This window comes from Triticum urartu, chromosome 1A, assembly GCF_056163025.1.
Source record: "Triticum urartu cultivar PI428250 chromosome 1A, HENAU_Tu73, whole genome shotgun sequence".
In the NCBI taxonomy this organism is placed as follows: Eukaryota; Viridiplantae; Streptophyta; class Magnoliopsida; order Poales; family Poaceae; genus Triticum; species Triticum urartu.
This window is the reverse complement of record NC_141873.1, coordinates 127,013,422-127,035,977: the sequence shown is the minus strand read 5'-3', so window position 1 is coordinate 127,035,977 and position 22,556 is coordinate 127,013,422. Positions and strand designations below refer to the sequence as shown.

At 46.9% G+C, this 22,556-nt stretch overlaps 1 protein-coding gene across 1 annotated transcript in view; it reads right to left on the bottom strand.

Moving 5' to 3' along the window:
* The window catches only part of LOC125553023 (DNA-directed RNA polymerase III subunit 1-like), a 39,953-nt gene extending 27,307 nt beyond the window's left edge, over positions 1–12,646 (bottom strand). Inside the window, exons 1-10 of the mRNA XM_087515574.1 lie at positions 12,445–12,646; positions 12,164–12,293; positions 11,400–11,549; positions 11,160–11,316; positions 10,837–11,027; positions 10,619–10,731; positions 10,445–10,544; positions 9,582–9,782; positions 9,110–9,338; positions 8,219–8,312 (exon numbers count right to left, since the gene is read on the bottom strand). Of these exons, the coding sequence (XP_087371700.1) occupies positions 8,219–8,312; positions 9,110–9,338; positions 9,582–9,782; positions 10,445–10,544; positions 10,619–10,731; positions 10,837–11,027; positions 11,160–11,316; positions 11,400–11,549; positions 12,164–12,293; positions 12,445–12,536 (1,457 nt within the window). The 5' untranslated portion in view covers positions 12,537–12,646. The remainder of the gene's footprint in view (positions 1–8,218; positions 8,313–9,109; positions 9,339–9,581; positions 9,783–10,444; positions 10,545–10,618; positions 10,732–10,836; positions 11,028–11,159; positions 11,317–11,399; positions 11,550–12,163; positions 12,294–12,444) is intronic.
* Positions 12,647–22,556: the final 9,910 nt, after the last annotated feature.

Here is a 22,556-nt window from a genome sequence, read left to right as displayed (position 1 = left end):
TTTCCCGATCATGTGTATCAACTCGATAAGGCGCTCTATGGCCTTAAACAAGCCCCACGTGCGTGGTATGACCACCTTACCGAGTTGTTACAAGACCGTGGTTTTAAAGTTGGGCTAATCGACCCCACTCTTTTTACTAAGAAGGTCAAAGGGGAGTTGTTTGTGTGCCAATTATATGTTGATGATATTATCTTTGGTTCTCCTAAAAAAGCTTTCAATTAGGAATTTGCCGCTCTCATGACCTCAAAGTTCGAGATGTCCTCCATAGGAGAGTTGAAGTTCTTTCTAGGGTTCGAAGTGAAGCAAAGAAGAGAAGGAACCTTTATCAATCAATCCAAATACACTCAAGACATGCTCAAGAGATTCAAGCTAAGTGACGTCAAGCCGGCCTCCACTCCAATGCCCACCAAGTGCCAACTTGACTTAGATCCCAATGGTAAAGTGGTGGATCAAAAGGTATATCGTTTCATGATTGGATCCTTGCTTTACCTTTGTGCATCTAGACCGGACATCATGTTGAGTGTGGGAATTTGTGCACGGTTTCAAGCCGCACCTAAGAAAAGTCACTATGTGGCGGTTAAACGAATCTTTCGATATTTGGTTCATACCCCAAACTTTGGCTTATGGTACCCAAGAGGATCAAACTTCAAGCTTGTAGGGTACTCGGATTCCGATTGGGCGGGAGACAAAGTGGATAGGAGGTCCACTTCCGGAGGGTGCCAATTCCTTGGTTGCTCTTTGGTAAGTTGGTCTTCCAAAAAGCAAAGTTGTGTGTCTCTCTCGTCCACTGAGGCGGAGTATGTTGCCGCCGGTAGTTGTTGTGCACTGCTCCTATGGATGAGGCAAACTTTAAAGGATTATGGTGTCAGTTGTGACAAAGGGCCTTTTTGGTGTGATAATGAAAGTGCCATCAAGATTTCTCTCAACCCGGTGCAACACTTCAAGACGAAGCATATTGAGATTCGGTATCACTTCATCCGGGATCGCATTAGGCGAGGAGAGATCGAGCTCAACTATGTCAACACTCATGACAACCTTGCAGATATTTTCACGAAGCCCTTGGATGAAGCAAGATTTCGCGAGTTAAGGCATGAGCTAAATATCATTGATTCGAGCAATGTGGCTTGAACCCTTGCACACTCTACCACGCTCAATTTGTTGTCTAGTTTAGGTGTAGGCATGGAAATAGGGGGAGTGTTGTTCTCTCAATGAACTCTCCCTCCCCCCATTGTGCATAAATTCGATCAAGTCTTTTACTTTAGCCATTGTTGATGGTACTTGTGCTTCAAAGACGAGTTTTGTTCATGGGCCCAAGGTTAAAATCTTCGCGGCGCCATACCTTTTGACTCAAACATAAGTGGCCTCGGCCACCGCCCTCGTTTGAAGAGGTGTGTCTTGGTCTTTTTGCTGGCTCTTCTTTTCTCTTGCCGTTTTTGTCGTTTCTACGAGCAAAAGCCTTGTTGGTTTGGTTGCCATGGCGTGATGGGCGGTACTACCGCTGGTGGTGCGCGGTACTACCGCTCATGAGCGGTACTACCGCCCCCCAGCACGGTGCTACCGCTGAGGGACGGGACCAGGGGGTTAAGTCGGGGCAGGGGAGGTTTCTTCTCCCCCATACCCATTCACTTCGCCCCCTCTTTTCTCTTCCTCTCTCCAGCCTCCACTCGCCGCGGGAGGGCTCCGGCGGATCTCCGTCTCCGGGGCGTTCCTCTCCATTTCCTTTGGTGGAGTCGATCCTCACCCCGTTCTCTTGCCATGGATGCCGGTATTGCCCCGGTTCCTTCTTTCTTTTTGTCTCGTTTTGAGATCTTGTTTCTTAGGGGCAATGGTGGTTGCATCTCTAGATTTTGGGCTAAATCTAGGCTTGAGTTGGTTGGAGAAGGCAACTAGACTATCTCGATTAGAGTTTGGTAGGATTATTTTTGAATTTGGTAGGTCGGTAGTGCCGGATTTGACCACGGTAGTAGAAAACCGTTGTTTCACCGCCTCGTGCTGTAGGAAACTGTTGTTTCTCCGCCTCGAGCAGTACTACCGCTCTTTTTGGAGCGGTACTACCGCTTGACCTAGAGTGGTACTACTGCTCCCTTTGGGGCGGTACTACCGCAGGCATGTCACGATATTACCGCTGCATGCCAAAATCCATCATTTTCCTGCCTTACCTTGATCTTTTTTGTTGAGTTTGTTGGCTTATGCTCGTTCTTTCTGATTGTTTTGCGTGTTCTTGTGTTTGGCTCCAGGTGATGACCATTCCAAGCAGCAAGGTCGCTGTATCAACCCCGGACGTACTACATCAAAACGCTACCGCACCTCAGAGCCAGCCGGTGGTTCCTTGAGCACCCAACCGCCTCCAGCAAGTGCATCTGCAAGTATTCCTCCACCTCCTCAGCAATTCAAGCGATCCGCCAACAAGCCAAAGGGGAAGACTGTGACTGAGATGACCAACAAGGAGTTTTGGGAGAAGCGTCGCCGCAACCCCTATGCGGTGGACCAAGAACCCACTTTGGTCAACCGCCCGTTCTGGAACCGTTTTCAATTTGCCATCTACTTTGATGTGATCAAGGCCAAGAAGAATCTTTTTGTTGATGTTCGCTCCACTGACACTGATGCTATGGAGAAGGAACCAGAGTACTTTGGCGAAGCCCTTCAGATGTGCACTCAGTTGAACATTCTCAGAATCATGCAATTCAACAAGGACTTCGATGCGGATTTAGTGGCTCAATTCTATGCCACCGTCCATCTTGGGACGGATGTCGACAGGTGTAACACCCCGGATGTAACTTTTCCAATTTGTACTCCAACTCTTGCCGTTTCCGGTGTTAAGTTATTTTATTTTCTCGGGTTCGGGTTTTTGTCTCCGTGTGTTGTTATCGTTGTCATGCATCTCATCTCATGTCATCATGTGCATTGCATTTGCACACATGTTTGTCTCATGCATTCGAGCATTTTCCCCGTTGTCCGTTTTGCATTCCGGCGCTTCGTTCTCCTCCGGCGGTCATTTCTAGCTTTCTTCCGTGTGTGGGGATTAAACATTTCCGGATTGTACCGAGACTTGTCATGCGGCCTTGGTTTACTACCGGTAGACCGTCTGTCAAGTTTCGTATCATTTGGACTTCGTTTGATACTCCAACGGTTAACCGAGGGACCGAGAAGGCCTCGTGTGTGTTGCAGCCCAACACCCCTCCAATTTGGCCCAAAACCCACCTAAGCCTTCTCCATCATCTAGATCGTTCGATCACGATCGCGTGGCCGCAAACCGCACCTCATTTGGACTCTCCTAGCTCCCTCTATGCCTATTTAAAGAACCCCTCCGAATCCGGATCTCCCTCTTCCCCGAAACCCTAATTTTTTCCTCTCCGCGCCGGCCGGACACGTCCGATCCGCCGCCGACCAATCGTCGAGCGCCACCTGTCCCGCGCCCATCATCGCCGTCCCGCGCGCCGCCAGGCCCGCCGGGGCCCGAGGCCGGCCCCCACGGCCCAGCGCGCCGCCGCCCGCACCGCTCCCCGCCGCCCGAGCGCGCCGCCTCCTCCTCCGAGCCGCCGCCGCCGGAGCAAGCCGGCCCGAGCCGCCGTGCGCCGCCACCACTGCCCGCCGCCTTCGCGCCTCGCCGCGCGCGAGCTCGCCGCCGCCATCCGCCCTTGCTAGGCCGGCCCGAGTACCTCTCCTCGCCGGCGTGCCCCGCTCCTCTTGCCTGAGCCCATCGTCGCCGGAGCCGCCGCCTCGCCGGAGTTCTCCTCCCTCACCGGCCGGATCTGGTGGTTGGACCAGATCCACCGGTCCCCGATCCAAACGCCCGCGCTGTTCCCCGGATCTCCTCATCCCGGGTCCTCCTCGTCCCATTTCCCGCGAGGTCTAATTTCTTCTAAGTCCCGAAATTCTCAGATCCAAGTGCTCCTGTTCATGGCCTCATAACTTTGCATCCGTAGCTTCGATTCATGCATATAGCATATCAAAATGTTCATCCCAGAGAGTACATCATTTCATTCCATTGCATCATTTTCATTTGAGTTCATCTTGATGCCTGAAATGCTGTTAGAAGAGGGCTACTTGAGATAATTGTCAGATCTGCTACTCCATTTAGCTTTTTGTCATTTTTGCCATGATTATTGTGTGCATAATATGCCCTGATGTTCTACATATGTTTTGTTAAGGGTTTTGTCATCTTTTCAGAGGTGCAACCCATGTATTTTTGTGATGTGTGTGGTGACTAGCACAAGCTTGCAAAGTGGTGCACTTGTTAATTCTGTTTTCAGGGACTTAGCAATTCCACTAAGTCCTTGAGCTGTTTATCTCATGTTGCCATATGTTCATGTTGTTTCCTAGTGATCCATGCCTCTTTTGAGGATGATCAGTAAAGATGTTTTGTTAATCTTGTAGTGCTCTATCCATCCATGTCTTTGTTGGCAATTATGGAGCACCCTAGCTTGAGTCAATCGAGTTCTACTTTTACTACTTTGTGAATCTGGGCAGATTGTCAACTTTTTTGCAATTTTGTCGATGATGTTGTGGTTGATCCGTGCATGCTATGCTATTGTTCTTGCCATGTCTAGCTTGCATTTTGTGCCTTCTTGATGGATGTATGCTTAGCTTGTCATGACTTGCACCGTAGTGAGTGCATCGAGCTCGTAAACATGCCTACTTGATATCTGTTTTCAGCATGCTCCAGTTTTCAAGTCTGAAAACTGATTATGTTTTTGCTATGTTCACATGCTTGCAATTGTATTTTCTGATCCCTTTTGGCTCAAGGTCACTAAGGGACTTTTGTTAAGCTCTTTGAGTAGCTTCATGCCATGCTTTACTTTGCCATATTCAGGTCCTGTAGCATATAGTTTTGTTGCTCCGAAGAGTGCTACCTGATCTGAAATTCCAGACAAGTGTTAATTTCACTAAGTCTGAGATCTGTTTGTCATATGCATTTTTGCCATGCTTGTTTGAACCTGTTAATGGATGAATTGACCGTAGCTCAGTGCTAGACTTTTGTTAAGCATCTTGAATGCATCCCTACCATGTATTTTGTTGTCATGTTTGGGTGCTGTAGCATGTTCATCTCATTGCATTTAGATGGCTACTTGCTGTAAATCGCAGACCGGTGTCATTTTTGAATCGCTTGCCATTTCCAAACCGTAACTCCGATTCCAGCGTTCTTTATATCGTTTTCAAGCGATTTCATCTCATCTTTCCAGTGGCACCCTTGGATTTCCAAGTTGAGGCCAGGTTCATGCATTCTCTGTCACATCTTGCATTTTGCATCCCGCACCGCATCCCGCATAGCATATCATCTTTGCATCATCTTGTTTGGTCCTTGCACGTGGTTGATTGTGTCCTTGTTGCTTGTTTGTCTTGTTTGGGTAGAGCCGGGAGACGAGTTCGCTAACGAGGATCCCGTTGAGTTTGCTTTCGAGGATCCAGTCAACTCTAACAACTGTGCAGGCAAGATGATCATACCCTCGAAATCACTACTATCTTTGCTATGCTAGTTTGCTCGCTCTTTTGCTATGCCAATGCTACGATGCCTACCATTTGCTTTCAAGCCTCCCAAATTGCCATGTCAAACCTCTAACCCACCTTGTCCTAGCAAACCGTTGATTGGCTATGTTACCGCTTTGCTCAGCCCCTCTTATAGCGTTGCTAGTTGCAGGTGAAGATTGGAGGCCGTTCCTTGTTGGAACATTTATTTACTTGTTGGGATATCATTATATAATCTTGTTATCTTAATGCATCTATATACTTGGTAAAGGGTGGAAGGCTCGGCCTTATGCCTGGTGTTTTGTTCCACTCTTGCTGCCCTAGTTTCCGTCATATCGGTGTTATGTTCCCGGATTTTACGTTCCTTACGCGGTTGGGTTATAATGGGAACCCCTTGATAGTTCGCCTTGATTAAAGCTTTTCCAGCAATGCCCAACCTTGGTTTTACCATTTGCCACCTAGCCTCTTTTTCCCTTGGGTTTCCGGAGCTCGAGGGTCATCTTATTTTAACCCCCCCCCCCCGGGCCAGTGCTCCTCTGAGTGTTGGTCCAACCTAGAGTCCTGTGCAGCGCCCCCTCGGGGAAACTCGAGGTTTGGTTTTAGTTGCACGGAGCGCTCATCTGAGTGTGCCCTGAGAAAGAGATATGTGTAGCTCCTATCGGGATTTGTCGGCACATTCGAGCGGTGTTGCTGGTCTTGTTTTAACCTGTCGAAGTGTCTTGAATAACCGAGATACCGAGTCTGATCGGAACGTCTTGGGAGGAGGTCTATTCCTTCGTTGACCGTGAGAGCTTGTCATGGGCTAAGTTGGGACTCCCCTGCAGGGATTTGAACTTTCGAAAGCCGTGCCCGCGGTTATGGGCAGATGGGAATTTGTTAATGTCCGGTTGTAGATAACTTGAACCTTAACTTAATTAAAATGAATCAACTGAGTGTGTTACCGTGATGGCCTCTTCTCGGCGGAGTCCGGGAAGTGGACACGGTGTTGGAGTAATGTTTGTGCAGGTTGTTCTCTAGTTTCTCGCTCGCGCTTTGCCTCCTCCTCTCGCTCTCTTTTGTGAACCGGATAGCCACCATATTTTGCTAGTCGCTTGCTGCAGCTCCACATATATTTACCTTGCCGTACCCATAAGCTTAAATAGTCTTGATCGCGAGGGTGCGAGATTGCTGAGTCCCTGTGGCTCACAGATTACTATTACACCAGATGCAGGGCCTGATGATTCCGCTCCAGGAGACGCGCTTGAGCTCAAGTGGGAGTTCGACGAGGACTCTCAACGTTACTATGTTTCCTTTCCTGATGATCAGTAGTGGTGCCTAGTTGGGGGTGATTGGGACCGTGTCGCTTGTTGGTTTATCTTTTATTTTGGCGCCGTAGTCGGGCCATGAGTGTTTGGTTGATGTAATGTTATTTATATACTTGATTGACGTGGCGAGTGTAAGCCAACTATGTTTCTCCCCTTTATGATTTATATTACATGGGATGTTGTGAAGATTGCCTAACTTGCGACATATGCCTTCAATGCGATTATGCCTCTAAGTCGTGCCTCGACACGTGGGAGACACGGGTCGCGGCGTTGGCAGAAGATTTGAAGCCGCCCGACCCTTGGTACATGGCCACCCGTTGATCGAAGTTACTCAACATAGAGAAGAGTTCATCGAGAGATACCGGGGTGGTGCGGACATCGAGGGCAGAGACCAAGGGCTGCTACTCCATGTCGAGGCCGTGAAGGATGTAGCTGATGAGTTCGTCGTCCTGCAGAGGCTTGCCGGCGGCCGCCAGCTCATCGGCGAGGCCACGCATGTGGGCGAAGAAGGTGGCGACCGATTGGGTGCCCTTCTGCGCGCTGAGCAGGGCCGTGCGTATGTTATTGACACGGCTCAAAGACTGCGAGGAGAACATACCTGCGAGCGTCGTCCAGAGCATGCTCGCCGTGGTGATCGTGGTCACCTGCAGCAGGACCTCTTTGGTGAGGGTGCTGAGGAGATAGCCCAGCACCTGCTGGTCCTCCCGGACCCAGAGATGGTGGAGAGGGTTGGGCTCAGAGGTTTCCTTCCCATCCTTATCTTTGGTGGTGAGGAACTTGGCCGGCTCCGGTGTTGTGCCTTCGGCGTAGCCAAAGACTCCCGCGCCCCTGAGCTGCGGCGTCACCTGCGCGCGCCAGAGGACATAGTTGGTGCGGGTCAGCTTCTCCGTGACTTGGCCGCTGAGGTTGGTCTGGGAAGCGCCGGAGGAAGACATGGCTGGAGATTGGATCGCTAGATGGCTTTGGAGAGGATCGCTCTGATTACCATGTGCGATATGCGGAAACGCCTTGTCCTCGATGCGAGGGGGCGTGGTACGTGTTATAGGCAGGGGCGCAACAACCCTGTAGCGCATACATGAGATCTTACAGGAGACTTGGAGAGGAAGGGATAGAGTAGGTTACAATAGATAGATATCAACTAACTACCTAGCCTATCTCCTGGTGGACTCCTAGACTCCTGGTGCGGCGCATGAGAAAGAGGCCAACGTGACAGGTTGATAAGTTGTTTGACAAGCTGCATGCATCCTTGGATGCAGAGGCCAGGGGTTTCAACCTCCTTTTCAAAAAAAGAAGACAAGTTTACATGCTAAAAGGGAATAAAGAGGATGTCCTTCCATTCTCATTCTCCAATTGAGCAAGCACACAGGAGCAAATTACCGATACGGCACCAAATTACTAATAACCAAGAAAGATAACGTGAATTGTACAAATCATAAAACAAGCCTCACCTAAACTTTGCCAAACGATTCATACAGCTCGCTGCAGCATGAGAATTATAATCTCTTATAAGAACAGAGAACATGCCCTCGTTATTCCCATTACCTGCAGATAAAAATCCAATAAAACTTTGTTTGCTTCGAAATATGTCAAGAAATATGAAAATTCAAAAATTAGCACAGGCGAACAGTGATTTTTACAAACATGGATGACAAAAGGCACATCATTTATTATATGTGGTTTATGGAGTGCTTCATGAGACTAAAACATGTCAGAGTTATGGCTGAGTAACAAAATCCTAAAGAAGAAGGAAACATTCAAAGAACGCAGTACACATTGTTCTAGAATCTAGAATGACCTGGATACAGGATACCCATAATAAAATCGGTGCTCAGATACAATCATGCAATACTTTGTTTCAGACAGCAGATAACTTGGAACGTTCAAGGACCCATCCTAAGCTTTCTCAAATTACATCCTAAACTTTGCATAGAATTTCCCAATTTAATTTGTAATAGGCAAAAGATTATCATTGCAGAGTTAAGTTAAACTTTCTACAGAAGTGGAGCACGGTAAGGTGGACTAATCACAGGTTCGCTTCTTTAGCTGCTCAGGTGGGACGTGCATAGCTCATTTTATGAGTCAAGATGAAATAGTACCATTCCAACATCAAATAAACAATTTTCATTACTCAGGAATGTAAAACAATACGAAGCATTATAATGAAAAAGAAAAATACTGCTGTACAAACAGAACAGTTTATTAGGAAGATGCATACAAAACTACAATAGCAGTTCAGCCTTCTAACCCCAAGCAATGGTTCTTGAGATGAATCATGAAATCAGAAATCAAAATAATCTTATTAAAGGCATTTTTAGCAAAGCCATCACTAGTTTTCTCACCCAAAGTTTTCTTGCCAACTTGCCCACATAAAAGCTCACTGTTTCGGAAGTAGACAAAACCATCATTCGGACACATTGTCTCTTCCAAAACTGTAATTGCCTTTTTGTCACGTTCTTTAAGTTTCATGTAAATTTTCTCTTCAACGGTAAGATTCAGAAACACCTTTGTACACGCGTTAGGACGTACTAACACACTGAATAACTGCTTGCCCGTCCAAAGCTCAATAGGCTGCAAAAAAAGAACATGGTCAATATTCATACATGGGTCAAAACTTTAGTAAGAAGGCTAACATGGACAAACATGCATACGGAAAAAAAAGGATTTCACAGAGGAAAATAAAAATCGGGCTTCTCTATGTTATGACTCGAGCCATCAAAACAGGAATAGCCACCTGAAGTTCGAATTAATAATGACATGAAAAATCAATTGGAGGGTGAAAATAAATAGCATCGGTAACCTATGGACAAGTACCTCTGTTATTCTCAAATTTGGGTCAGGAGATATGACAGTCCTCCCAGTGTACTCAGTACGTTTCCCAGACAAGTTCCCACGAAATCGACCTGTCTTCCCTTTGAGTCTTTGCATAAGGCCACGATGTTGTGAATCAGAAAGAGAGGGGGCATCACTGTTGATATATTCAATAACTTGGAGTTGAAGGTCTTGCCAGGAATTCTTCAAAGAAACAAAGAAGAAAATTGTGTTAGAGTATCTCAACAGAAATGGCACTTTGATTAGTCGAATATAAGTACTACAACAACAACAAAGCCTTTAGTCCCAAACAAGTCGAATAGAAGTACTACCAGAGTGAAAATGATCACAATGCAAATTGTGCAGCATAAATACAACATCAAATTTATTTCTAAGTTTGTATAATCTAATTAAGAATGTGTAGAATAAATTATCAATTAAAATATCAGAATTACAGAACCCTTTGAATGGTGAAGTTGATGATGCACCAGCCACCAGCCAATACAGGAAGAACAATAGGAAGTCATAAGTCACAGTTGAAGTTATTAGTTCAAAATATTCAATTTTGTTGGCACAGTTTATCTATTTTCAACTCAGACCTTAAATCATTATATCCTGAACAGCACTTCCATAAAGCCAACAAAAATTTATACTGCGTCTGGAGCAGAACTCATCATCTTATCCAACGAAACAATCAGTTCTGGCCTTGGGAATTACATGAACATATAGAGGCAGACTAATTTCTAAAATGTAATGAAAAAGAAATCAGAGAACACAAAAGTCGCCCTCCACAGAGGTGAAAGAGAAATGGTACTAAATATAAGAGAATGTTGGAAAAACAAATGAAGTGCTCTGAGTTATCTTACAAAGCAATTCACGGGTGATTCGCCTTTTTTAAGGGCCTCTTTAATTATGTGATTTGCAGTAACAATATTCTTCAATATGCAAGTAATACTATCTTCATTGCTGCAAGAAGCAAAGACATTAGTGGCATTTCAATGGCACGTGGCTATGCTGAAACACCATTACAGAGAACAAACCTCATTTTATTACCACCAACAAAAACAGAAGGACGGATGGGCACAGGTGGCACTGCAATCTCTGTAATGATAAGTTTCTCGGGTCTGTCACCAAGGTTCAGCAGTTCACAGTCCTGAAGTATGACAAAACCAATCAAGCAAGAGAACCTATGTTTGATAAATTGTGGTACTCTACCGAAAGTAACAAGTACTCCTGTAACATGACAAACGACATCTACCTCATCAGTCATTCTTGTGAAAAGAGCGAGGACGGTTTGAGGGTCTAACAGGTGAACAGAAGGAAAGGATAGTTTTTCTTTCTTGTGTGATAAAGCAGACCGAAGTTCTTCTGTAGTTCTGTCCAAAGTTTTGCTACAGTCATGAACAATTGCCAAGCCTCCTCTGTCCTTTGGCCCCTTCTTAGTTACACCTGTACATGCAACCCAAAATAGAAGGTTAAGTTCTAAAAGCTGTCAGGTCAGGTGTTTATTACTACGTACTAGTATTTTTCAAGTGATGAGCAACATAAGAAAGATAAAAGAAGCATTAGAAGTAAGCTTGCCATTCATGTATCCACACCAGTGGCAACGGCATGGCCTGCATTTGTCCCTAACTTTACTCAGGATGACGCTTTTGTGCAGTACTTCTGCTCTCGGATTCCTCATCCTCTTCAAAAACTCTTGGCGGTCTTTCTCCGAAAGAAGAACCCTGCTGCAGCGCTGCAAAGGCATCGCATCGTGAGGAGTGGTTAAGGAAAGGAAAAACTAAAACATGATCAGACATATAAGGAAAAAAACATTGCCTTGCAGATGCACTTCAACACATTGACGGTACTGTTGAAGAATCCGATGTTGAAAACCGGAAGCGCAAGCTTGATGTAACCGAAATGGCCCGGGCACTCGGTGTATGAACCGTGGCAAGTTGTGCACTCCCCAAACTTGTTTGCAGCTCCCTGAAATTTGTCACGATATATCACAGAAATCTTCCATTGGCTCATTTATTTCACAAGGAAGACTTTTATTCATCGGCTGGCAAAAATTTGTTGAAATGTCATAACAAGAGCCCAGCCCTCTAATTACAACTATATGCCACACAAGTATTGTTCAGTAAGACAATGCATTGCACACACACACACACACACACACACACACACACACACAACACACACACAACACACACACAAGACAGTGGCATTCCTTTTACAGGAAGCAGTATATATAATTCTGAATTGTTCATAAACCCCTCACAGTGGCACTCCCCATATATATACTCTGTTTGCAGCTCCCTGAAATTTCTCAGGGTGAATCTCGCGAGCATTTCGTTTAATTTATTTCGAAAAATGACGACCTTTTATTGCAAAATATTGCGTGAAATGTCCCAACAAGAGCTGGTCCTCGGATTACAGCTATACCATATATGCCACGGATTGATCAATTAGTAAAGCATCTACTACATCTTACACGGACACAAAAGGTGGCATGCCCTTCATCGTGCGAAGCAACATAAATACACACACACACGCACACAGACAGACAGCCTCAAGTAGCGGAAAGAGCAGCAGCATACCATCCGCGTGTCGAGCAAACCGCCGGGAGCGGGCTTGCGGTTCTCGTCGTAGATCCAGCCGTTATAGACCTGCGCCTCCGCGGACTTGCGGACCTCGCCGCCGGACAAGGTGCTGAACCGCATGCTCTTTCTGAAGAGACGCAAATCATCCGAGCAAACAGCGGCAGAAGCGAAGACAAAAAAAATCCGTCAGTGAAATAGACTTGGGCGGCGGGAGCGAAATTGAAGCGAGCAATCAAGCAGCGGAAGCATCGATGCTTTTGGTTTGAGCGCATACGTACATCCTGTGAGTGCCGTCGTCATCCACGTACGGCTCCTTGGTGCACCGCAGCTTCTGCGCCTCCCCCTGCTGCTGCCACCGCGCCGCCGCCATCGGTCCGGCCTCGCCTCGCTTTTCGCTGGAATTCGTTGCCGCCGGCGGGGTGTGGGAACGGGATGGGTGGCGCTAGGAGGGAGAGGCAACGGCGCTCGCCTGCAGGAGACTTAAATAGGCAGGGAAGAAATGTGCGTATGTTTAAAGTTACGTTTTCTAGATACGAAACCGGAGCGCCGCCACCGCTCGATCTGAGGATTAGAGTTTTCTCCGAAGCCGCACGATGGACGATGAGAGCCGCGACGACGCCTTTAAAAAAGAAACGAGCTTCGCCGTCGCCCGTCCGTCCGAAGATAGAGCAGGTTTTTACCCCGGCCAACACTCACCGCCATCGAACACTACACCCCGGCAACCACGCCGCCAACACGGCCATGGTCACCGGGCAGCGCCAAGACACGGGCTCTGCCCAAGAGCACCGTGCATCACCACCAGGACCGCCTGTTAGAAATATGCCATAAAGACAATAATAAAATGGTTATTATTATATTTCCTTGTTCATGATAATTGTCTGTTGTTCATGTTATAATTCTGTTATCCGGAAATCGTAATACATGTGTGAATACATAGACCACAACATGTCCCTAGTGAGCCTCTAGTTGACTAGCTCGTTGATCAATAGATGGTCACGGTTTCCTGACCATGAACATTGGATGTCATTAATAACGGGATCACATCATTAGGAGAATGATGTGACGGACAAGACACAATCCTAAGCATAGCGCAAGATCGTGTAGTTCGTCTGCTAAAGCTTTTCTAATGTCAAGTATCTTTTCCTTAGACCATGAGATTGTGCAACTCCCGGATACTGTAGAGATACTTTGGGTGTGCCAAACATCACAACGTAACTGGGTGACTATAAAGGTGCACTACGGGTATCTCCGAAAGTGTCTGTTGGGTTGGCACGAATCGAGACTAGGATTTGTCACTCCGTATGACGGAGAGGTATCTCTGGGCCCACTCGGTAAGACATCATCGTAATGAGCTCAATGTGACTAAGGGTTGGTCATGGGATGATGTGTTACGGAACGAGTAAAGTGACTTGCCGGTAACGAGATTGAACGAGGTATTGGGATACCGACGATCGAATCTCGGGCAAGTAACGTACCGATTGACACAGGGAATTGTATACGGGATTGCTTGAATCCTCGATATCGTGGTTCATCCGATGAGATCATCGTGGAACATGTGGGAGCCAACATGGGTATTCAGATCCCGCTGTTGGTTATTGGCCGGAGAGTTGTCTCGGTCATGTCTGTATGGTTCCCGAACCCGTAGGGTCTACACACTTAAGGTTCGATGACGCTAGGGTTATTAGAAAGACTTGTATGTGATTACCGAATGTTGTTCGGAGTCCCGGATGAGATCCCGAACGTCACGAGGAGTTCCGGAATGGTCCGGAGGTGAAGATTTATATATAGAAAGTTGTCATACGATCACCGAAAAGGTTCGGGGGCATATCGGTATTGTACCGGGGCCAGCCACCCCCTTGGCCGCCGCCCCCCTCTAGATCTCATCTAGAGGGGGCCGGCCCCCTTCCTACTTCCCCTATAAATAGAGGGGCAAGGGGAGGGCTGCACAACACATCATAGGCGCAGCCCCTCCCCTTCCCAACACCTCTCCTCCTCCGTTAAGAGCTTGGCGAAGCCCTGCCGGAATACTGCCGCTCCACCACCACCACACCGTCGTGCTGCTATTGGAGATCTCTTCCTCAACCTCTCCCTCCTCGTTGATGGATCAGGCGCAGGAGACGTCTCCGCTCCGTACGTGTGTTGAACGCGGAGGTGCCGTCTGTTCGGCGCTAGGATCATCAGTGATTTGGATCACGTCGAGTACGACTCCATCAACCCCATTCTCTTGAACGCTTCCGCTCGCGATCTACAAGGGTATGTAGATGCACTCCGCTCCCTCTCGTTGCTAGATGACTCCATAGATTGATCTTGGTGATGCGTAGAAAATTTTAAATTCTGCTACGATCCCCAACAGTGGCATCATGAGCTAGGTCTATGCGTAGTTTCTATGCACGAGTAGAACACAAGTTGTTGTGGGCGTCGATTTTGTCAATTTACTTGCCATTACTAGTCTTATCTTGATTCGGCAGCATCGTGGGATGAAGCGGCCCGGACCGACCTTACACGTACGCTTACGTTAGACTGGTTCCACCAACTGACATGCACTAGTTGCATAAGGTGGCTAGCGGGTGTCTGTCTCTCCCACTTTAGTCGGGTCGGATTCGATGAAAAGGGTCCTTATGAAGGGTAAATAGAAATTGGCATATCACGTTGTGGTTTTGACGTAGGTAAGAAACGTTCTTGCTAGAAACCTATAGCAGCCACGTAAAACTTGCAACAACAATTAGAGGACGTCTAACTTGTTTTTGCAGCATATGCCGTGTGATGTGATATGGTCAAAAGGATGTGATGAATGATATATGTGATATATGAGATAGATCATGTTCTTGTAATAGGAATCATGACTTGCATGTCGATGAGTATGACAACCGGCAGGAGCCATAGGAGTTGTCTTAATTTATTTATGACCTGCGTGTCAACATAAACGTCATGTAATTACTTTACTTTATCGCTAACCGTTAGCCATAGTAGTAGAAGTAATAGTTGGCGAGACAACTTCATGAAGACACGATGATGGAGATCATGATGATGGAGGTCATGGTGTCATGCCGGTGACGATGATGATCATGGCGCCCCGAAGATGGAGATCAAAAGGAGCAAAATTATATTGGCCATATCATGTCACTATTTGATTACATGTGATGTTTATCATGTTTTACATCTTATTTGCTTAGAATGACGGTAGCATAAATAAGATGATCCCTCACAATAATTTCAAGAAAGTGTTCCCTCTAACTGTGCACCGTTGCTAAGGTCCGTTGTTCCGAAGCATCACGTGATGATCGGGGGTGATAGGTTCTAACGTTCGCATACAACGGATGTAAGCCAGATTTACACACACAATACACTTAGGTTGACTTGACGAGCTTAGCATGTACAGACACGGCCTCGGAACACAGAAGACCGAAAGGTCGAACATGAGTCATATAGAAGATACGATCAACATGAAAATGTTCGCCGAAGATGACTAGTCCGTCTCACGTGATGATCGGACACGACCTAGTTGACTCGGATCATGTATCACTCAGATGACTAGAGGGATGTCTATCTGAGTGGGAGTTCATTAAATAATTTAATTAGATGAACTTAATTATCATGAACATAGTCTAAAAATCTTTGCAATATGTCTTGTAGATCAAATGGCCCATGCTAATCTTGCCCTCAACTTCAACGCGTTCCTAGAGAAAACCAAGCTGAAAGACGATGGCAGCAACTATACGGACTGGGTCCGTAACCTGAGGATTATCCTCATAGCCGCCAGGAAAGCATATGTCCTTGATGCACCGCTAGGTGAAGCACCTGCTTTCCCTGCAGAACAAGACGTTATGAACGCTTGGCAGACGCGTAGTGATGATTACTCCCTGGTTCAGTGCGGCATGCTTTACAGCTTAAAACCGGGGCTCCAAAAGCGTTTTGAGAAACACGGAGCATATGAGATGTTCCAAGAGCTGAAAATAGTTTTCCAAGCTCATGCCCGGGTCGAGAGATATGAAGTCTCCGACAAATTCTACAGTTGTAAGATGGAGGAGAATAGTTCTGTCAGCGAGCACATATTCAAAATGTCTGGGTTGCACAACCGCTTGTCTCAGCTGGGAGTTAATCTCCCGGATGATGCGGTCGTTGACTGAATCCTTCAGTCGCTCCCACCTAGCTACAAGAGCTTTGTGATGAACTTCAATATGCAGGGGATGGAAAAGACCATTCCCGAGGTATATTCAATGCTGAAATCAGCGGAGGTGGAAATCAAAAAGGAACATCAAGTGCTGATGGTGAATAAAACCACTAAGTTTAAGAAAGGCAAGGGCAAAAAAAACTTCAAGAAGGACGACAAGGGAGTTCCACGCCCGGTAAGCAAGCTGCCAGTAAGAAGCCAAAGAATGGACCCAAGCCTGAGACTGAGTGCTTTTATTGCAAGGGAAACGGTCAATGGAAGCGGAACTGCCCCAAGTACTTAGCGGATAAGAAGGCCGGCAATGCCAAAGGTATATGTGATATACATGTTATTGATGTGTACCTAACCAGCGCTCATAGTAGCTCCTGGGTATTTGATACCAGTGCAGTTGCTTATATTTGTAACTCAAAACAGGAACTGCGGAATAAACGGAGACTGGCGAAGGACGAGGTGACGATGCGCATCGGGAATGGTTCCAAGGTCGATGTGATCACCGTCGGCACGCTACCTCTACATTTACCTATGGGATTAGTTTTAAACCTTAATAATTGTTATTTAGTACCAGCTTTGAGCATGAACATTGTATCTGGATCTCGTTTAATGCGAGATGACTACTCATTTAAATCTGAGAATAATGGTTGTTCTATTTATATGAGAGACATGTTTTATGGTCATGCCCCGCTGGTCAATGGTTTATTCTTATTTAATCTCGAATGTGATGTTACACATATTCATAGTGTGAATGCCAGAAGGTGTAAGGTTGATAATGATAGTCCCACATACTTGTGGCACTGCCGCCTGGGTCACATTGGTGTCAAATGCATGAAGAAACTCCATGCAGATGGACTTTTGGAGTCTCTTGATTATGAATCATTTGACACGTGCGAACCATGCCTCATGGGCAAAATGACAAAGACTCCGTTCTCCGGAACAATGGAGCGAGCAACCAACTTATTGGAAATCATACATACTGATGTGTGCGGTCCAATGAGTGTAGAGGCTCGCGGTGCCTATCGTTATGTTCTCACCCTCACTGATGACTTGAGTAGATATGGGTATGTCTACTTAATGAAACACAAGTCTGAGACCTTTGAAAAGTTCAAGGAATTTCAGAGTGAGGTTGAGAATCAATGTGACAGGAAAATCAAGTTCTTACGATCAGATCGTGAGGGAGAATATTTGAGTCACGAATTTGGCATGCACTTCGGGAAATGTGGAATAGTTTCACAACTCATGCCGCCTGGAACACCACAGCGTAATGGTGTGTCCGAACGTCGTAATCGCACCCTATTGGATATGGTGCGATCTATGATGTCTCTTACCGATCTACCGCTATCATTTTGGGGTTATGCTATAGAGACTGCCGCATTCACTTTAAATAGGGCTCCATCGAAATCCGTTGAGACGAAACCGTATGAATTGTGGTTTGGTAAGAAACCTAAGCTGTCATTTCTGAAAGTTTGGGGATGCGATGCTTATGTCAAGAAACTTCAACCTGAAAAGCTCGAACCCAAATCGGAAAAATGCGTCTTCATAGGATACCCTAAAGAAACTATTGGGTATACCTTCTACCTCAGATCCTAAGGCAATATCTTTGTTGCCAAGAATGGATCCTTTCTAAAGAAAGAGTTTCTCTCGAAAGAAGTAAGTGGGAGGAAAGTAGAACTTGATGAAGTATTGCCTCTTGAACCAGAGAGTGGCGCAGCTCAAGAAAATGTTCCTGAGGTGCCTGCACCAACTAGAGAGGAAGTTAATGATCATGATCATGAAACTTCAGATCAAGTTGCTACTAAACTTCGTAGGTCCACAAGGACACGTTCCGCACCAGAGTGGTACGGCAACCCTGTCCTAGAAATCATGTTGTTAGACAATGGTGAACCTTCGAACTATGAAGAAGCAATGGCGGGCCAGATTCCGACAAATGGCTGGAAGCCATGAAATCTGAGATAGGATCCATGTATGAAAACGAAGTATGGACTTTGACTGACTTGCCAGTTGATCGGCGAGCCATAGAAAATAAATGGATCTTTAAGAAGAAGACAGACGCGGATGGTAATGTGACCATCTATAAGGCTCGGCTTGTCGCTAAGGGTTATCGACAAGTTCAAGGGGTTGACTACGATGAGACTTTCTCACCCGTAGCGAAGCTGAAGTCCGTCCGAATCATGTTAGCAATTTCCGCATTCTATGATTATGAGATATGGCAAATGGACATCAAAACGGCATTCCTTAATGGTTTCCTTAAGAAAGAATTGTATGATGCACCCGGAAGGTTTTGTCGATCCTAAGAATGCTGACAAGGTGTGAAAGCTCCAACGCTCAATCTATGGGCTGGTGCAAGCATCTCGGAGTTGGAACATTCGATTTGATGAGATGATCAAAGCGTTTGGGTTTACGCAGACTTATGGAGAAGCCTATTTTTACAAGAAAGTGAGTGGGAGCTCTATAGCATTTCTCATATTATATGTGGATGACATACTATTGATGGGAAATGATATAGAATTCTTGGAAAGCATAAAGGCCTACTTGAACAAGTGTTTTTCAATGAAGGACCTTGGAGAAGGTGCTTATATATTAGGCATCAAGATCTATAGAGATAGATCGAGACGCCACATTGGTCTTTCACAAAGTACGTACCTTGACAAGATATTGAAGAAGTTCAATATGGATCAGTCCAAGAAGGGGTTCTTGCCTGTATTGCAAGGTATGAGATTGAGCACGGCTCAATGCCCGACCACGGCAGAAGATAGAGAAAAGATGAGTGTCGTCCCCTATGCCTCGACCATAGGGTCTATCATGTATGCCATGCTGTGTACCAGACCTGATGTAAACCTTGCCGTAAGTTTGGTAGGAAGGTACCAAAATAATCCCAGCATGGAACACTGGAAAGCGGTCAAGAATATCCTGAAGTACCTAAAGAGGACTAAGGATATGTTTCTCGTTTATGGAGATGACGAAGAGCTCGTCGTAAAGGGTTACGTCGATGCTAGCTTCGACACAGATCTGGATGACTCTAAGTCACAAACCGGATACGTGTATATTTTGAATGGTGGGGCAGTCAGCTGGTGCAGTTGCAAGCAAAGCGTCGTGGCGGGATCTACATGTGAAGCGGAGTACATGGCAGCCTCGGAGGCAGCACAAGAAGCAATCTGGATAAAGGAGTTCATTACTGACCTAGGAGTTATTCCCAATGCGTCGGGCCCGATGACTCTCTTCTGTGACAACACTGGAGCTATTGCCCTTGCCAAGGAGCCCAGGTTTCACATGAAGACTAGGCATATCAAGCGTCGCTTCAACTCCATTTGTGAAAATGTTCAAAATGAAGACATAGATATTTGTAAAGTGCGTATAGACTTGAATGTCGCAGATCCGTTGACTAAACCTCTTCCTCGAGTGAAACATGATCAACACCAGAACTTTATGGGTGTTCGATTCATCACAATGTAACTAGATTATTAACTCTAGTGCAAGTGGGAGACTATTGGAAATATGCCCTAGAGGCAATAATAAAATGGTTATTATTATATTTCCTTGTTCATGATAATTGTCTATTGTTCATGCTATAATTGTGTTATCCGGAAATCATAATACATGTGTGAATACATAGACTACAACATGTCCCTAGTGAGCCTCTAGTTGACTAGCTCGTTGATCAATAGATGGTTACGGTTTCCTGACCATGGACATTGGATGTCATTGATAACGAGATCACATCATTAGGAGAATGATGTGATGGACAAGACCCAATCCTAAGCATAGCGCAAGATCGTGTAGTTCGTCTGCTAAAGCTTTTCTAATGTCAAGTATCTTTTCCTTAGACCATGAGATTGTGCAAATCCCGGATACTATAGGAATACTTTGGGTGTGTCAAACGTCACAACATAACTGGGTGACTATAAAGGTGCACTACGGGTATCTCCGAAAGTGTCTGTTGGGTTGGCACGAATCGAGACTGGGATTTGTCACTCCGTATGACGGAGAGGTATCTCTGGGCCCACTCGGTAAGACATCATCGTAATGAGCTCAATGTGACTAAGGGTTGGTCACGGGATGATGTTTTACGGAACGAGTAAAGTGACTTGCCGGTAACGAGATTGAACGAGGTATTGGGATACCGACGATCGAATCTCGGGCAAGTAACGTACCGATTGACAAAGGGAATTGTATACGGGATTGCTTGAATCCTAGACATCGTGGTTCATCCGATGAGATCATCGTGGAACATGTGGGAGCCAACATGGGTATCCAGATCCCGCTGTTGGTTATTGGCCGGAGAGTTGTCTCGGTCATGTCTGCATGGTTCCCGAACCCGTAGGGTCTACACACTTAAGGTTCGATGACGCTAGGGTTATTAGGAAGACTTGTATGTGATTACCGAATGTTGTTCGGTGTCCCGGATGAGATCCCGGACGTCACGAGGAGTTCTGGAATGGTCCGGAGGTGAAGATTTATATATAGGAAGTTGTCATACGATCACCGGAAAGGTTCGGGGGCATATCGGTATTGTATCGGGGCCACCAGAGGGGTTCCGGGGGTCCACCGGGAGGGGCCACCTCTCTCGGAGGGCCTCATGGGCCGTAGAGGAAAGGGAACCAGCCGCAAGTGGGCTGGGCGCACCCCCCTTGGGCCCATGCGCCTAGGGTTGGGGGGAAACCCTAAAGGGGGCAAGCCACCCCCTTGGCCGCCGCCCCCCTCTAAATCTCATCTAGAGGGGGCCGGCCCCCTTCCTCCTTCCCCTATAAATAGAGGGGCAAGGGGAGGGCTGCACAACACATCATAGGCGCAGCCCCTCCCCTCCCCACCACCTCTCCTCCTCCGTTAAGAGCTTGGTGAAGCCCTGCCAGAGTACTGCCGCTCCACCACCACGACGCCATCGTGCTGCTGTTGGAGCTCTCTTCCTCAACCTCTCCCTCCTCCTTGCTGGATCAAGGCGCAGGAGACGTCTCCGCTCCGTACGTGTGTTGAACGCGGAGGTGCCATCCGCTCAGCGCTAGGATCATCGGTGATTTGGATCATGTCGAGTACGACTCCATCAACCCCGTTCTCTTGAACGCTTCCGCTCGCGATCTACAAGGGTATGTAGATGCACTCCTCTCCCTCTCGTTGCTAGATGACTCCATAAATTGATCTTGGTGATGCGTAGAAAATTTTAAATTCTGCTACGATCCCCAACACCGCCGTCCCGACATCCAAGACCTTGACACCACTGCACCCGAGACCCGCCGCTACCCCAACCAAAGAGACGAGCAGAAAAGGATCTGCCTTTGCACCCCTGGCCCACCCTTGCGTCGGGACCCAATAGGTCGGCCAACATTGGCATCCATCGACCCAACCCGTAGCCCGGAGCGCGAGACGAGATCGGTCTTGCAGCACCGTGGGGCAGGGACGAGGTCAGTCCTGCTGCACCGTGCGCGAGACGAGCTCGGTCCTCCTGCACCGGGCACGAGACGAGCAATGGACCGCAGCTGGGAAAGGGCTAGCCCTTCGAAGGGAGTAGCGACCGAGCGCCAAGGAGATGGAGTGAAGGCCAAAACGGTCCGATCGCAGACAAGCCGACGCCAAAGAAGCCGGCCGCCGCCGCAAGCAGATCCGCCAAGCCACCATGAAGCCGCCACGACACCGGAAGTCTACCACCGACGGACCTCCACACGTCGCCGCCCATGGCCGGAGCAACGGCCACATTTGGCCGTTGCCCTACCTGCGTCGCCCGACGAGCTCATAGCATCGGAGCCGCCGGGCATGCACCATCGCCGCCACGCGCCGCCGGCCAACCCCCACCACCAGATTGCTACCTCTTGATCACTGCGTTGGTTTTCCCTTGAAAAGGAAAGGGTGATGCAGTAAAGTAGCATAAGTATTTCTCTCAGTTTTTGAGAACCAAGGTATCAATCCAGTAGGAGATCACGCTTGAGTCCCACGCACCTACACAAATAAATAAGAACCTCGCAACCAACGCGATAAAGGGGTTGTCAATCCCTTCACGGTCACTTACGAGAGTGATCTCTGATAGATATGATAAGATAATATTTTTGGTATTTTTATGATAAAGAGAAATAAAGATGCAAACTAAGGCAATAGAAATAACTAAGTGTTGGAAGATTAATATGATGGAAGATAGACCCGAGGGCCATAGGTTTCACTAGTGGCTTCTCTCAAGAGCATAAGTATTACAGTGGGTAAACGAATTACTGTCAAGCAATTGATAGAATTGAGCATAGT